Here is an 18,379-nt window from a genome sequence, read left to right as displayed (position 1 = left end):
ACAGAGATTTACAAGAGAGGGACAAGGAAGAAAGAAAACATGGGGGGGGTAAAAGGAGAAAACCCACAGACTCTGATATGAAAAAAGACAAAGAAGCTCAAAGACAAAGATATGTAAAAATCTGATTCTGTTTCCATCAATCCCACCTTGTGTTGTTTTAAGATAAAGCTGCTAAAGATTTATTATTGTGTTGATATTCTCAACTGAAAACTTGCACGGAGATATGACACCTTAGTGTTTTCCTAGATGGAATAAAACTGGAGGTGGAATCTACCCTTGTCATTACTTAGTGGCTTCTCTTCCCAGCTAATTACTCTTCTGTCCTCCTTTTCTATGCCCCTTCCTAATCTAGCCTCCAAATTCCTATCCCTAGCCTCTCTGTCACAAAGGCAAGCAAGGTGATTGCCTGGTTTGTCACTATATGCCTAGGGGTCATCACAGAACCTGTCTACAGAAAGGTACCTAAACTTCTGTTGAATCAATTAATTTTACCTTCATTCCTATGGTGAATTCTTCTGTAATAAACTGAGACTATCTAAGTTCGCAACTTTTAAGTCTACATTTTGAACAACCTCTTTACAACAGAGCTACAAATTCTAACTGTCCAGAAATGAGCTTTGATTGCAAGTCCAATATTAACCTTGTCCAAGAAAGAAAGCCATTTTTCTCCCACGTTGGTACTCTTTCAGTATTACTTAATTTCCTTCTGTTCTCTCAGGCTAAAAATCTTGCAGCCCTGTTTTATTTTCCCCTCATCTTTATGCCCTATTCAATTTCCAAACATACCAGCTGCATCTTTCCTCTGAAAGGTCTGGCAAAGTTGTCTCTCCATTCTTACACTCTAATCCCATTAGCTCATTAGCAGTCTCAATTAACTCCTTTGCTAGATTTTACTGAAGAGAGTAATCTTGTCATTTTTAATATAATTACTTACATGTCTGGATATAAATGCTTTCTATTTGTCCTTCCTTCCTGTTTCTACTCCTTTTTCTTTCCTTCTTTTTCACAGTCATTCCATTTTCCCCCTTTATAAGCCTGTGACTTACACACTATTCACTCTCTTACTGCTTACCCTAGAGATTACAATATGCATCCTTGACAATACTGGGACCACAAGACACTTTAACCTCATCTACCCCATATTCCTTTCATGTACTACTGTTGCCATGTAATACTTAAAATTTTAATACATTTTGAATATCACAATACATTATTTCTTTATACAGTCAAAATTCATTTAGATTGACCTACATATTTACTAGATTTATTATCTAGATTTAAATCTATTTAGATTTAAAAAGATTTAAATCTATTACCTAGATTTATTATCTAGGCCTCTGCATTCCTTCCTGCATTGCCAAATTTCCACCTGAGAACATTTTTTCCTTCTCCCAGAAAAACATTATTTATTTATTTATTTTTTACATCTTTATTGGAGTATAATTGCTTTACAATGGTGTGTTAGTTTCTGCTTTATAACAGTGAATCAGTTATACATACACATATGTTCCCATATCTCCTCCCTCCTGCATCTCCCTCCCTCCCACCGTCCCTATCCCACCGCTCCAGGTGGTCACAAAGCACCGAGCTGATCTCCCTGTGCTATGTGGCTGCCTCACACTAGCTAGCTACCTTACGCCTGATAGTGTACAGATGTCCATGCCACTCTCTCACTTTGTCACAGCTTAGCCTTCCCCTCCCCATATCCTCAAGTCCATTCTCTAGTAGGTCTGTGTCTTTATTCCTGTCTTACCCCTAGGTTCTTCATGACATTTTCTTTTCTTAAATTCGATATATATGGGTTAGCATACAGTACCTGTCTCTCTCTTTCTGACTTACTTCACTCTGTATGACAGACTCCAGGTCCATCCACCTCATTACAAATAGCTCAATTTCGTTTCTTTTTATGGCTGAGTAATATTCCATTGTACATATGTGCCACATCTTCTTTATCCATTCATCCGATGATGGACACTTAGGTTGTTTCCATCTCCGGGCTATTGTAAATAGAGCTGCAACGAACATTTTGGTACATGACTCGTTTTGAATTATGGTTTTCTCAGAGTATATGCCCAGTAGTGGGATTGCTGGGTCATATAGTAGTTCTATTTGTAGTTTTTTTAAGGAACCTCCATACTGTTCTCCACAGTGGCTGTACCATTTCACATTCCCACCAGCAGTGCAAGAGTGTTCCCTTTTCTCCACACCCTCTCCAGAATTTATTGTTTCTAGATTTTTTGATGATGGCCATTCTGACTGGTGTGAGATGATATCTCATTGTAGTTTTGATTTGCATTTCTCTAATGATTAATGATGTTGAGCATTCTTTCATGTGTTTGTTGGTAGTCTGTATACCTTCCTTGGAGAAATGTCTATTTAGGCCTTCTGCCCATTCTTGGATTGGGTTGTTTGTTTTTTTTGTTATTGAGCTGCATGAGCTGCTTGTAAATTTTGGAGATTAATCCTTTGTCAGTTGCTTCATTTGCAAATATTTTCTCCCATTCTGAGGGTTGTCTTTTGGTCTTGTTTATGGTTTCCTTTGCTGTGCAAAAGCTTTGAAGTTTCATTAGGTCCCATTTGTTTATTTTTGGTTTTATTTCCATTTCTCTAGGAGGTGGGTCAAAAAGGATCTTGCTGTGATTTATGCCACAGAGTGTTCTGCCTATGTTTTCCTCTAAGAGTGTGATACTTTCTGGCCTTACATTTAGGTCTTTAATCCATTTTGAGCTTATTTTTGTGTATGGTGTTAGAGAGTGATCTAATCTCATACTTTTACATGCACCTGTCCAGTTTTCCCAGCACCACTTATTGAAGAGGCTGTCCTTTCTCTACCATACATTCCTGCCTCCTTTATCAAAGATAAGGTGACCATATGTGCGTGGGTTTATCTCTGGGCTTTCTATCCTGTTCCATTGATCTATATTTCTGTTTTTGGGCCAGTACCATACTGTCTTCATTACTGTAGCTTCATAGTATAGTCTGAAGTCAGGAAGCCTGATTCCTCCAGCTCCGTTTTTTGTTCTCAAGATTGCAATGGCTATTCGGGGTCTTTTGTTTCCATACAAATTGTGAAATTTTTTGTTCTAGTTCTGTGAAAAATGACAGTGGTAGTTGGATAGGGATTGCATTGAATCTGCAGATTGTTTTGGGTAGTAGAGTCATTTTCACAATGTTGATTCTTCCAATCCAAGAACATGGAATATCTCTCCATCTATTTGTATCATCTTTAATTTCTTTCATCAGTGTCTTATAATTTTCTGCATACAGGTCTTTTATCTCCTTAGGTAGGTTTATTCCTAGATATTTTATTCTTTTTGTTGCAATGGTAAATGGGAGTGTTTTCTTGATTTCACTTACAGATTTTTCATCATTAGTGTATAGGTATGCCAGAGATTTCTGTGCATTTATTTTGTATCCTGCTACTTTACCAAATTTACTGATTAGATCTAGTAGTTTTCTGGTAGCATCTTTAGGATTCTCTATGTATAGTATCATGTCATCTGCAAACAGTGACAGCTTTACTTCTTCTTTTCCAATTTGGATTCCTTTTATTTCCCTTTCTTCTCTGATTGCTGTGGCTAAAACTTCCAAAACTATGTTGAATAAGAGTGATGGGCTTCCCTGGTGGCGCAGTGGTTGCGAGTCCACCTGCCGATGCACAGGACGCAGGTTTGTGCCCCAGTCCGGGAGGATCCCACGTGCCGCGGAGCAGCTGGGCCCGTGGGCCATGGCCGTTAGGCCTGCGTGTCCGGAGCCTGTGCTCCACAACGGGAGAGGCCGCAGCAGTGAGAGGCCCGCGTACCACAAGTAAAAACAAAAACAAACAAACAAAAACATAAAAAAAAGAGTGGTGAGAGTGGGCAAATTTGTCGTGTTCCTGATCTTAGTGGAAATGCTTTCAGTTTTTCACCATTGAGGACGATGCTGGCAGTGTGTTTCTCATATATGGCCTTTATTATGTTGAGGAAAGTTCCCTCTATGTCTACTTTCTGCAGGGATTTTATCATAAAGGGGTGTTGAATTTTGTCAAAAGCTTTCTCTGCATCTATTGAGATGATCATATGATTTTTCTCCTTCAATTTGTTAATATGGTGTATCACGTTGATTGATTTGCATATATTGAAGAATCCTTGCATTCCTGGAATAAACCCCACTTGATCACGGTGTATGATCCTTTTAATGTGCTGTTGGATTCTGTTTGCTAGTATTTTGTTGAGGATATTTGCATCTACGTTCATCAGTGATATTGGCCTGTAGTTTTCTTTCTTTGTGACATCCTTGTCTGGTTTTGGTATCAGGGTGATGGTGGTCTTGTAGAATGAGTATGGGAGTGTTCCTCCCTCTGATATATTTTGCAAGAGCTTGAGAAGGTTAGGTGTTAGCTCTTCTCTAAATGTTTGATAGAATTCGCCTGTGAAGCCATCTGGTCCTGGGCTTTTGTTTGTTGGAAGATTTTTAATCACAGTTTCAATTTCAGTGCTTGTGATTGGTCTGTTCATGTTTTCTATTTCGTCCTGATTCAGTCTTGGCAGGTTGTGCATTTCTAAGAATTTGTCCATTTCCTCCAAACTGTCCATTTTATTGACATAGACTTGCTTGCAGCAATCTCTCATGATCTTTTGTATTTCTGCAGTGTCAGTTGTTACTTCTCCTTTGTCATTTCTAATTCTATTGATTTGAGTCTTCTCCCTTTTTTTCTTGATGAGTCTGGCTAATGGTTTATCAATTTTGTTTATCTTCTCAAAGAATCAGATTTTAGTTTTATTGATCTTTGCTATTGTTTCCTTCATTTCTTTTTCATTTATTTCTGATCTGATTTTTATGATTTCTTTCCTTCTGCTAACTTTTGGTTTTTTTAGTTCTTCTTTCTCTAATTGCTTTAGGTGCAAGGTTAGGTTGTTTATTCGAGATATTTCCTGTTTCTTAAGGTAGGATTGTATTGCTATAAACTTCCCTCTTAGAACTGCTTTTGCTGCAACCCACAGGTTTTGGGTCGTCGTGTCTCCATTGTCATTTGTTTCTAGATATTAAGTAGTGCATTGTTTAGCCTCCTTGTGTTTGTATTTTTTACAGATCTTTTCCTGTAATTGATATTTAGTCTCATAGCATTGTGGTCGGAAAAGATACTTGATACAATTTCGATTTTCTTAAATTTACCAAGGCTTGATTTGTGACCCAAGATATGATCTACCCTAGAGAATGTTCCATGAGCACTTGAGAAAAATGTGTATTCTGTTGTTTTTGGATGGAATGTCCTAAAATATCAATTAAGTCCATCTTGTTTAATGTATCATTTAAAGCTTGTGTTTCCTTATTTTCATTTTGGATGATCTGTCCAAGGGTGAAAGTGGGGTGTTAAAGTCCCCTACTATGAATGTGTTACTGTCGATTTCCCCTTTTATGGCTGTTAGTATTTGCCTTATGTACTGAGGTGCTCCTATGTTGGGTGCATAAATATTTACAATTGTTATATCTTCTTCTTGGATCGATCCCTTGATCATTATGTAGTGTCCTTTTTGTCTCTTCTAATAATCTTTATTTTAAAGTCTATTTTGTCTGATATGAGAATTGCTACTCCAGCTTTCTTTTGGTTTCCATTTGCATGGAATATCTTTTTCCATCCCCTTACTTTCAGTCTGTATGTGTCTCTAGGTCTGAAGTGGGTCTCTTGTAGACAGCATATATATGGGTCTTGTTTTTGTATCCATTCAGCCAATCTGTGTCTTTTGGTGGGAGCATTTAGTCCATTTACATTTAAGGTAATTATCGATATATATGTTCCTATTCCCATTTTCTTAATTGTTTTGGGTTTGTTATTGTAGGTCTTTTCCTTCTCTTGTGTTTCTTGCCTAGAGAAGTTCCTTTAGCATTTGTTGTAAAGCTGGTTTGGTGTACTCTCTCAGTTTTTGCTTGTTTGTAAACGTTTTAATTTCTCCATCAAATCTGAATGAGATCCTTGCTGGGTAGAGTAATCTTGGTTGTAGGTTTTTCTCCTTCATCACTTTAAGTATGTCCTGCCACTCCCTTCTGGCTTGCAGAGTTTCTGCTGAAAGATCAGCTGTTAACCTTCTGGGGATTCCCTTGTGTGTTGTTTTTCCCTTGCTGCTTTTAATATGTTTTCTTTGTATTTAATTTGTGACAGTTTGATTAATATATGTCTTGGCGTATTTCTCCTTGGATTTAGCCTGTATGGGATTCTCTGTGCTTCCTGGACTTGATTAACTATTTCTTTTCCCATTTAGGGAAGTTTTCAACTATAATCTCTTCAAATATTTTCTCAGTCCCTTTCTTTTTCTCTTCTTCTTCTGGAACCCCTGTAATTCGAATGTTGGTGCGTTTAATGTTGTCCGAGAGGTCTCTGAGACTGTCCTCAGTTCTCTTCATTCTTTTTTCTTTATTCTGCTCAGCAGTAGTTATTTCCACTATTTTATCTTCCAGGTCACTTATCCGTTCTTCTGTCTCAGTTATTCTGCTATTGATCCCATCTAGAGTATTTTTCATTTCATTTATTGTGTTGTTCATCATTGCTTGTTTCATCTCTAGTTCTTCTTGGTCCTTGTTAAATGTTTCTTGCACTTTGTCTATTCTATTTCCAAGATTTTGGATCATCTTTACTATCATTATTCTGAATTCTTTTTCAGGTAGACTGCCTGTTTCCTCTTCATTTGTTAGGTCTGGTGGGTTTTTATCTTGCTCCTTCATCTGCTGTGTGTTTTTCTGTCTTCTCATTTTGCTTATCTTACTGTGTTTGGGGTCTCCTTTTTGCAGGCTGCAGGTTTGTAGTTCCTGTTGTTTCTGGTGTCTGTCCCCAGTGGCTAAGGTTGGTTCAGTGGGTTGTGTAGGCTTCCTGGTGGAGGGGACTAGTGCCTGTGTTCTGGTGGATCAGGCTAGATCCTGTCTTTCTGGTGGGCAGGTCCACGTCTGGTGGTGTGTTTTGGGGTGTCTGTGGACTTATTATGATTTTAGGCAGCCTCTCTGCTAATGGGTGGGGTTGTGTTTCTGTCTTGCTAGTTGTTTGGCATAGGGTGTCCAGCACTGTAGCTTGCTGGTCGTTGAGTGAAGCTGGGTGCTGGTGTTGAGATGGAGATCTCTGGGAGATTTTCACCATTTGATATTATGTGGAGCTGGGAGGTGTCTTGTGGACCAGTGTCCTGAAGTTGGCTCTCCCACCTCAGAGGCACAGCACTGAGTCCTGGCTGCAGCAGCAAGAGCCTTTCATCGCCACGGCTCAGAATAAAAGGGAGAAAAAGTAGAAAGAAAGAAAGGAAGAAGATAAAAGAAAAGAAAATAAAGTAAGGTAAAATAAAGTTATCAAAATAAAAAAAGTAATTATTGAGAAAAAAATTAAAAAAAAAGAAAAAACAAACGGACGAATAGAACCCTAGGACAAATGGTGAAAGCAAAGCTATACAGACAAAATCTCACACAGAAACATACACATACACACTCACAAAAAGAGGAAAAGGGGAAAAAATAATAAATCTTGCTCTCAAAGTCCACCTCCTCAATTTGGGATGATTCGTTGTCTATTCAGGTATTCCACAGATGCAGGGTACATCAAGTTGACTGTGGAGCTTTAATCCACTGCTTCTGAGGCTGCTGGGAGAGATTTCCCTTTCTCTTCTTCTCACAGCTCCCGGAGCTCAGCTTTGGATTTGGCCCTGCCTCTGCGTGTAGGTCATGGGAGGGTCGCTCAGACAGGACGGGGTTAAAGGAGCAGCTGCTTCGGGGACTCTGGTTCACGCAGGCCAGGGGAAGGGAGGGGTACGGAGTGCGCGGTGGGCCTGCGGCAGCAGAGGCCAGCATGATGCTGCACCGGCTTGAGGCACGCCGTGCGCTCTCCCGGGACCCTGGCAGTGGCGGTCTGCACAGGCTCCCTGGAAAGGGGGTGTGGATAGTGACCTGTGCTCGCACACAGGCTTCTTGGTGGCAGCAGCAGCAGCCTTAGGGTCTCATGCCCGTCTCTGGGGTCCGCGCTGTTAGCCGCGGCTTGCACCCATCTCTGGAGCTCCTTTAAGCGGCGCTCTTAATCCCCTCTCCTCACGCACCAGGAAACGAAGAGGGAAGAAAAAGTCTCTTGCCTCTTTGGCAGGTCCAGACTTTTCCCCGGACTCCCTCCCGGCTAGCCGTGGTGCACTAAGCCCCTGCAGGCTGTGTTCATGCCGCCAACCCCAGTCCTCTCCCTGCGCTCCGACCGAAGCCCGAGACTCAGCTCCCAGCCCTGCCCGCCCTGGCGGGTGAGCAGACAACCCTCTCAGGCTGGTGAGTGCCGGTCAGCACCGATCCTCTGTGCGGGGATCTCTCCCCGCTTTGCCCTCCGCACCCCTGTTGCTGTCATCTCCTCCACGGCTCCGAAGCTTTCCCCCTCCGCCACCCGCAGTCTCCACCCGTGAAGGGGCTTCCCAGTGTGTGGAAACCTTTCCTCCTTCACAGCTCCCTCCCACTGGTGCAGGTCCCGTCCCTGTCCTTTTGTCTCTGTTTATTCTTTTTTCTTTTGCCCTACCCAGGTACGTGGGGACTTTCTTGCCTGGGAGGTCTGAGGTCTTCTGCCAGCGTTCAGTAGGTGTTCTGTAAGAGTTGTTCTACATGTAGATGTATTTCTGGTGTATCTGTGGGGAGGAAGTTGATCTCCGTGTCTTACTCTTCCGCCATTTAGTTTTTCTTTTAGTCGGTGTTTGCTTGTAATGATTCCTATAAGTCCCTGTTTGTCTTTGCTTTTATATTTCACCTTCATTTCTTAAGGATATTTTCACTAAATATAGAATTCTAGGTTCACGTTATTGTCTTTTAGCACTTTAAAGATTTCGTTCCATTGTACTCTGTTTCTTTGAGGAATCAGCTGAAAGTTTTAGTGTTGGTCTCTTGAAGGTCATATCCTCTGGCTACTTCAAAATCCTTTTTTTTATCTTCAGGTCTCAGCATATGTTTGTATACGGCTTTATGTGTATTTATCTTGCCTGGGGAATCATAGCGCTTCTTGAATTTGTAGCGTGATATCTTTCAACAGTTTTGAAAAAGTTTTATCATCTATCTCTCTTTCCTTTTCTTTTGGGTCTCCAATTACAAATATGTTGGACCTTCTTACCTTACCCCATATTTCTCTTAGATTCTTTTCTGTATTTTCTAAACCTTTGTCTCTCTGTGCTTTGGTCTAGATATTTACTTCTGATCTCCCTTCCAGTTCCCTAACTCAGCTGTGTCTAATACGATGTAAAACTCATCAACTGAATTTAATACAGTCCTAGAATTTCGATCTTTAAATTTCCATTTCTTTGCTAAGATTATCACTCATCTCAGTGAATTCCTTGAACGTGTAGATGATGGTTATTTTAAAGTCTGATAACTCTAATATCAGGATTTCTTATTGGCCTGCTTCTAATGTCAGTTGTTTCTTTTGGTTTTCAGTCATTCTGTTTTGAATGCCTGATATTTTTTAAATAGAAAGCTAAAAAGTGTAGAAGAAAAAGCAATGAGTAGATAAGCACATCTCAAAAAGTTTTTCTAGTAAAATATTTACTGACATCCTTCACTTATGCATAACTTCAGCTAACCTAGTTGCATTATTTTAAAATGATAACTCAAAGTCCAAAGCTGCATTTTTACAATTCCAAGTTTAGAGTTTAACAGGAACTTTCTGGTTCCTGTGAGTAGGCCCTTCCTTTCACGAGGGGGAAAACAAAAAGTAAAACCTTAACTAGTATAAGAAGTCGGCTAACATTGGTCTGTGAAAGAATACTCTCCTAGATACTAGCCATTAAAATTGTAATACCCTGCTTATATTCAAAATGGGCTGCTCATGAGAATGAGAACAAAATAAAGCTTTAAAAGAGGTACTTTTGTGTAAGAGAACCTTTGGCTGCAATTCTTTGACCTTTTTTGCATCTTGAACTTTTTATCACAGATACAGAAGACATACTAAATGCTTTCTTATAACACAATAACATTAAAGACCTTCATTTTTTGTAAAGATCATTTCCAAAGGAATTCACACTACTCTTACAAGGAACCTTGTTAGTATATTTTCTGCTTGAATATCACTTTTTTCCAATCAATACTAAAGTAACTAAATATATTACTAAAGTAACTGTAAAGTAAAAAGAGCTCACTCTATAAATCATCCCACCTCTGACAACTTCTGCCTCCACTGTCCAACCCACAACCTGTTATTTTATTGACTAAAAAATTGTGCTTTGCTATTTGTGACAGAATAACGCCTTTTAGCGACTGTATATTTAGAACAAAACTTTCCTTTTAGCAAGTGACAGTGTCATTCAGTGCTCAACTGTCATGTGCTACTAAGAGTGAGGCTAAGATATACCCATGGTTATTTACATTTAATAAGATGTGATATCTAAAGGTGGTATATTTGAGATTGAGCTTTTGAACCCCTGCTGAAATCGCCAAGTTTGTAGCAGGAGGAGCTAAAATTCTGACATTTTATTTTCATAAGCTCAACAGAGTCGATTCAAATTTCTAGATGGGAAGAACAAGTATACAAGTACTTTATGGAAAGGTAGAGAAGGGAATGGGGACATCTGTAATCTTGATTTTCGAGGGGAGGAGGAGGCGAGATCCCTTTCAGGTGTCAGAAACAGCAGGGATTATAAAAAGTTCTGGCAACAATGACTCATTTGTATAATGCAAATTATCAGGAAGGGGCAAGCATAGGAAAGAGTTAATTCAAATTGGGAATAACTATCTGAAAATGGTAAATATGTAACAACTCATTTCTTAGAGGACTCTTCAGCCCAACCCATGAGATTATAGGGAACGTGACTACATGCTTTGTTAGCCAGATGTTTTAGTATGACAACTCCTGCAAGTGGAGAAAGGCCTTGAGTTTGACATCCATGCACAAGAGCTTACCCACAGCATTGTAGAGAGGCTCTCCAGTTAACTTGTCCCAGACTACAGTGGTTTCCCTCTGGTTACTGACACCAATAGCTTTAAAGAGAAAGTTAAACAGAAAGGATTAAAAAAAAGCAGAAATCTGAGGAAAGTTCTCACTTTTTTTTTTTTACAGGCACAACTAAACATAAAAATTTGAAGAAAAACATTTGGAACGTCTGTGGTGGTACTGAGTTGATTTTCTTTGACTGGCCCAGGGAAAGCGAACCACCAATGTCAACTACTTCTTTTTCTTTCTACAGACTTCTTCCTGCTTCACTACCAGCACACCATAACATGGACCCAGATCAATAGCCAAATAAAAGACTCGCAGGTTGCCTTATAAATAGGGAATGCAATAACTTCCCAAATTTACGATACCCAATTTATCATGCTGAGGAGACCAACAATAACCTCATTCGTTTATTTACTAACTGCCACAAGAAATTTCCCTCCGTGTGTGTGTGTGCACACATGCCTGTATTTTGAGAAAATAGTCCTTCATTTTGAGATAAAATCCTTCATGCTGGGCAAACTCATATTATGCTTAGTTAGAAATTCAGTTTTCTTCATGTATTTTAATAATATGTTACAAGACATAGAATTTGAGGGACTCCCCTGGTGGCAGAGTGGCTAAGACTCCACGCTCCCCATGCTGGGGATCTGGGTTCGATCCCTGGTCAGGGAACTAGATCCCACATGCATGCCACAGCTAAGAGTTCGCATGCCACAACTATGGAGCCCATGTGCCACAACTAAGGAGCTGGTGAGCCACAACTAAGGAGACTGTGAGCCGCAACTAAGACCCAGCGCAACCAAAAAAAACAAACAAACAAAAGACATAGAGTTTGAATCAGGCATAAGTACAGTATGTGATGGCAATTACATTATACTAACCTATATACAACTCAAGGGCTATAGTTACAGTAAGTTACTATAAGTAAAACACTATTCCATACCATCTTACTCAGTTCGGCTTGATTCAGCTAAATTGGAGGTTCTCAGACTTGGTTGTACATTAGAATCAACTGCAGAGCTTTTAAAAAATACCGGTGCCCAGGCCCTGACCCAAATCTTCTGATTTAACTAACCTGGGGTAGCATCTGAGCATTGGTATTTTTTCTTAATACTCCCCAGGTGATTCTCCTGTGCAGAGTTGCACACACTGGGCTAAAGGATGGAGCTTTTCCACAATTTAAGATTAGGACAGACCTTAAAGGCTATATAATCAACCCACCTTATGCTCAAATCTCTGGAATTGCCTGTTACGTGACCATTCAGACAGCACTTCTAGTGACAAGATACTCACTACCTCTCTCCAGGCAAACAAATCTCTACTGTACAGCTTTGCTATTTAAAAAGAATTCGTTTCTTCATCGCTTCCACCTATAGATCTTTGTTACATTCTTTGGAGATACAAAGAATAAGGTGAATCCTTCTTCCACATGTCAGTCTTTCACACTTGAAGCAGCTATTCTGTCCCTCCAGGCTTCTCTTCCCCTGTCTAAGCTAAACAGCCCAATTTCCTTCCACTGCCCCACCTCCATAGGGCATGGTTTAAAGTCCCTTCACCACCTCTCCTAGGAACATGCAACTAACTGTCCAAATTACTCAAGCTGTACACCCAGAATAAGACATACTAGGAATGTTCTGACCAACAGAGAGCTGAAGGGGACCAGCAGCTCCCTTGTTCTAAATAATCTTTATCCAATGCAAATATACTTACTTTATTTAACACCTTTTCTAGAGGTATAAAGATGAATGAGATTCTACTACCAGGAAACCTAGAGGCATAGGATAAAAGGATGAGATTTGAGGGTGTTTTTTAAAAAATAGAAGGCCAAAAGGTCTGTAGGAATAAAGGAAGAGAAAGGAGAATGTGGGGGGAAAGGGGTCTGGAAATGAATGGGACACGGTCCTGATTGTTGTAGTGACAGGAGGGGATGGGATTAATACACAGGTGGAGGGAGGAGCCTCAGTAGGGCGGAAGGCTATTGCTTCCCTTGTGATGGAGGGAAGGGGGCAGGACATCCAGACATTAAGTACTGGGACAGGAAGTTGAGGAATTTAGACCCCAGAGCCTCAACTTTCTCTGTGAAGTAGAGCGCAAGGTTATCTGTGAAAACAGGGACTGTGAAGCTTGGGTGCTATTCAGTAGAGCTCAGGCTCTGAAGCCAGACTGCTGGGCTTCAAATTCCAACTCTTCTGCTTCCTAGCAGCATGATCCTGGGTCTCAGTTTTATCTTCTGTAAAATGGAGATGATAAACGTTCCTATCTTACAGGGTTACAAAAAGGAAAACCTAAGTTAATGCATATTAAAACAGTGGCGGGGACATAGTAACCACTCCATAAGTGTCACTTATTGCTGCCATTCATTGTCATCATTGTTACACAGACACTGGAGTACCAGTTGCCAAGAATGGGACTGAGCTAAGCGGGACACATAAAGGAATTCTGCAGCAGCACTGTGGGCACAGCAGAGGCCAGAGACCTCGGCGGGACCTTGGCAACGGTTGTTAAGGTGGAGTATTGTGAATGTGATACGTGACAACTTTACAATGAGGGCTCACAATGAATTCATGGTCTACTAAACTCTCCTATTCTTCCCCACTGCATTAATTTCCCATTAACTAGCTGGCTGCTTCCTTAGTTGCAATCCTGGAGTTTCTTTTTTTTATACATAAATTTATTTATTTCATTTATTTAGTTTTGGCTGCGTTGGGTCTTCGCTGCTGCCCGCAGGCTTTCTCTAGTTGCGGCGAGCAGGGGTTACTCTTCGTTGAGGTGTGCGGGCTTCTCATTGTGGTGGCTTCTCTTGTTGCGGAGCACGGGCTCTAGGCGCACGGGCTTCAGTAGTTCTGGCATGTGGGCTCAGTAGTTGTGGCTCGCGGGCTTAGTTGCTCCGCGCCATGTGGGATCTTCCCAGACCAGGACTCAAACCCGTGTCCCCTGCATTGGCAGGTGGATTCTTAACCCCTGCGCCACCGGGGAAGTCCCAAGCCTGGAGTTTCTATTCTATGCCCTTCACGCTACCTTTCTTTATTGGCTCATTCTAACTGGTATTCAGAACATTATCTAGAGCTATTTCGATCTGATTCATTAGTCACGGGTTTCACTCTAACCGCTTCTTCTTTCCCCTCTATCTTAATTTGGTTCCTTCATGCCAAGCAAAATTGCTTTTCTTGCAAACAATCGAAGTCCAGTGAACCAGCTTCTCAGGATTCTCTTCCAGCCACAAACAAGTCTAGTACCGGTTTCTCCCGACACAGGCCTTATGCATTGCCTCTGAACTTCTGAACTTCTAATTGTGCTAATTTCTTGGCATTTTTACCCTAAAATCCTCTATGTTTTTCTATGTTTCTTAAAGAAAACTTTTCTGACTGCTAATCCCAGCACATGTGCTTCTCTTAATAGTTCCTAATTTTAATTCCTTCTTTTTCAGAATAACATGTTTAGGTTTTACAATCCTCCACCCTAGTTCACCTACCATAAGAGCAAATGAATGTGACGTGCAAGTCTTTTAGCTAGAGATACTAAAATCACTGGACAATATAAAACCTAACACATTACTCTCGTATCTAGCAGGTCCATGCTTCATCCATATATTCTTTTTCAGGGGATTTTTTTTCCCTCAAAACTGAGTGTCACTAGTACAATTAACTAGTTAAATGCTATATTCAAAATCGGGTTAAATTTTGCTTAATATTGCCTGTGAAAAGTTATAATCGCAGTTAAGAAAATTTACTTCGAAAAAAGCCTTTGGAAATACTCCAGAATGTTATCATTGTTGCCTTGGTGGAATTATAGATGACATGCACCCTTATTTAAAAATAAAATTATAATTTCTAATTGGAACACATTTCTGGAGAAAACAACAACAACAACCCAATAAACGCACATAGCAAAACAACATGAGCCCCAGAGGAAGGCTCTGGGGCTACTAAAAGCGCCATTGGGAAGAGGTAGAAAGCTTCCATGTCTGGCAGACGTGTGCCTGTGGCAAGTTATACCACTTGCAAGGGAGATATGGCCATTGCTGGGAAGCCCTTTAGGACAAAGAGTGCCTTTCTGAGAGGCCGAGCCTCAGAGGCGAAGGAAAGGTGGGTGGATGTGTTGGCTAGGGCGAGGCAGCGGGTGTGCGGGCTTCCCTGTCCTCTAAGGGTGTGAGAACTACTATCTAACCTAATCGCTGAGGACTTGATGTTCTCAACTTTGTAACAGTGTATGTTGTATTTTGCTTGGATCTCATGAGGGAGGATGAATGAGACTATGTGGTATTGTATCTCTTTATAGTTTGTATTTCCTTCAGTCCAGTGACAGGCAAACAGAGCGGCCCAGCTCTCTAAGCCAAGATGGAAAGAAGCAGCCTATTTACTTGTCTTGGGCTCAAGTGAGCTGTTAAACTGGAAAGTGAACTTTAATTATGGAGACATTGTTTATAGGGACCTGAAATCAACAAACTTTGGCAGATGAGGACAACTAAAACCAATGAAACTGGAGTTTGCCAAAGAAATACAGCCAGCTATGATGAACTCAATGATTACCAGGTAAGATGATAAATGAATCACCCTTTAGCTGGAAAAAACTCATTTCTTTGCCACTTTGGAACCAAAAACTCAAGTGGTTTTTGAGGTTATTATCAGTGTGGCTCAGGAAAGAAAGCACTGGACCAGGAGACAGGGCAGTTGTGCTTTCATGTTATACCACCACTAAATAGCTACACGACCTGCAAAGGGTCCCTGTTCTCTCATTTGCAGCTAGGTCTAAGTGATGGAAGATCCTTTACAGCATTAGGGTTCTGTGACCTAGAGCTCTATATAGGCAAGCAAAAGCTTGGCCCTTGACAGTGGCCAATTCAATAAATTACCTGGGAAAAAATTTTTTTAACACAACTGGCCTGGTATGGAGGGGCTTGTGGAACGTTCTCTTCCTTGGCCATAGGCTGGTAGTTGTTGAGAAGGAAGTGCTGGGTCACTTTGGTTCAGGTATGGGTTTCACACTGGCCAGACAGAGAGGAGCGTAGAGCAGAGAGCTGTGTGCTCAGTACTCTTACAGACAGTGCAAGTGGAAGACAAGTGACCTGCACTGGGGTTATGTGTCATCTTCACGACCACCACAAAAACAAGAGAAAAAAGAATGCCACCTGAGTGGGTCTAGAAGGCCAACATGCCGCAGCCTACCTCACCTGAAAGGGAGGTAGAATGAGGTCAAAATCATGGCCAATGGCTCTGGAATCTACATCGTGAACATGGCATTCCGCCACCTAGATTATTTACATCACTGGTAATGGATATTTCGACAACAGAGTGTGCTACTGAATGCCTCTTACATGTTTACACTGTTTAGACCATGAAAGCTGTGAGGACAGTTCAAGGAAACTGACCAACAATCACTTTGACAGAGGACTCATCTAAAACTTGGTGAATGCAACTGTAAAAGAAGTTTGAAGTACTTCACTTAGATGTAGGGATAAAATGAAGGTAGGATATTAAAAAACTGTTAACAAAGTATCAAATCGTACATGGGTATTTCTTGTAAAAATCTGCAGTAACGGAAATGTCACTGTTACATTTTTCCATTAATCTGTGATTGGATTAACATGTTTCCCCCACTGGACAGCGGCACGACCCTATTTGTGCTCCACTGTTTCCCTAGCACACCTAGCACATCGTAGGCACTCCGAGTTTGCTGAATGACTGGTTTTGATTATACTTAGCCTATTTTAAAGTGAGTTTTATTTATACAAATAAGGGAAAGTCTGAAAAAAAATCAATGTTTCAACTCAGGAGTGCTGGTAAATTTCAGAGCCAAGATGACATGAATTAAGGAACCACCACCACCAACTGATGGTTCCCCGTATCTAGAGTCAAACTACCTAAGAAAGAAAAAAAAAGTAGTCCTTGAATGGTGAGCTTGAAAAATTTAAACTCTAAGGAGATGGCAATTACCGCATTATGCTTCCACCCTTTACACTAGTAGCGTATCAATTTTAGATGACTGGGTTATTTTTTTTCTCCCTTACGAATGATGCAAAGCCAAACTCAGGTAGATATTCTATTAAAACTACTAGGAATTATAAGGGAGATACTTGTAATAACCTAACACTCTCAGACAATTATTTAAGGGAGATTTCAAAAGTGAAGTGCTTTGATTTCAAACAACCTCCCCCCTCCCCAAGCTGTTCCTTATTCTAGTCTTTCTCTCCCCAGTAAAGGGTATCCCTATCCATCCAGGAGCTCCAGCAAAAACCCCAAGCCTCACCTGTGACCCATCTCTTTCCCCCACCCCACTACTCTCTCTGCTACCCTGACATCCAATCCATCAGCAAGCTCTGGCCCTTTCTCCCCACCTCCACTGCTACCACTGTCAATCAAGTCATCGTCCTCTCTCTCAGGACTTCCACGGCGGCCTCCACACTGGTCTCCTTGTGTCCACACTTACGCCTTTACTGTTCACTCTCCACAGTGTTCCGTACAGCAGTCAGGAAGTTGTTTTTAAACTGCAAGTCAGATCCTGTCATCCCCTATGGCCTTGCTTAAAGTCTTCTCATGGCTCCGTGTGATACTGAGAATAACATCCAAACTCCTAACTGTAGCCGACAAGGCCCCGTCCACTTCTCAGATTTCAGTTCCTTCTGAAACCCCTTACCCACCCAACCTCACCTGTCACCCTTCTTCCACTGTATTTTTGACATGCTGGCCTTCTTTCTGATCCAGGAATGGGCCAAAATTATTCCCACCTCAGGCCCTTTGCACGTGTTGCTTTCTTTTCCTCTAACATTTTCCCCCCAGATGTTTGCATGGCTGGCCCCTTTTGGCCTTTGACACCGCAGCAAAAGTGTCACCTCTTCAGACAGGACTTCTCTGGCCTTCCAATCTAAAGGAAGCCTCTCTGTGCACACTCTAGCATATCACTGCGCTTTACTTCTTTCTGTATGGAACTTATCTGCATCTGAAATTAGCTGGTACTTATCTACTTTTACTGTTGGTCTCACTCCCACCAAAATAAAAGCTTCATGAGAACAGGGACCTAATCTTCCTGTTTATTGTTGTATCCTCAGTTCTCAAAGAAATGCTTGCCACTGCATGGGCACTCAAGTATGTGCTGGATGAATGAAGTTAATTGAGATAATCGTACATAGAGTAAAATATGAAAAATACCTTTTATGTTGGAAATATCAATATTGAGCTGTCCAAGTTTCTCACACGTTTTCTCTATACACTCGTAGACAGAATGCAGAATTTCCTTAGGGTCCTGCTCCACCCATCTTCAAACAAAAGAATGTATTTGGTTAGTCCACAAGAGAGCAAGACACATATAATTTATTTCTCTAGAGATGTTCACTTATGAGGGAGTGGCTGCACAAATCGAAGAAAAACAGATAAGCAGAGCATATCCAATATTCTAAAGGAATGACTTAAAGAAGAGCCTATTTACTTTACATTTTTATTATTCTTCATATAGTAATTAATTATTTGAAAGGAGGTAAGT

General features: G+C 40.9%; 1 protein-coding gene across 5 annotated transcripts in view; it reads right to left on the bottom strand.

The window, feature by feature from the left end:
• Window positions 1–18,379, bottom strand: part of GK (glycerol kinase) — a 76,461-nt gene that overhangs the window by 44,191 nt on the left and 13,891 nt on the right. For all 5 annotated transcript variants that reach the window (XM_065900890.1, XM_065900886.1, XM_065900888.1 and 2 more), the window contains exons 3-4: window positions 18,049–18,155; window positions 10,867–10,944 (exon numbers count right to left, since the gene is read on the bottom strand). In XM_065900890.1, coding sequence (XP_065756962.1) covers window positions 10,867–10,944; window positions 18,049–18,155 — 185 coding nt within the window. The remainder of the gene's footprint in view (window positions 1–10,866; window positions 10,945–18,048; window positions 18,156–18,379) is intronic.

The sequence above is a fragment of the Phocoena phocoena genome, chromosome X (genome assembly GCF_963924675.1).
Source record: "Phocoena phocoena chromosome X, mPhoPho1.1, whole genome shotgun sequence".
NCBI lineage: Eukaryota > Metazoa > Chordata > Mammalia > Artiodactyla > Phocoenidae > Phocoena > Phocoena phocoena.
This window is presented reverse-complemented; position numbering and strand designations above follow the sequence as displayed.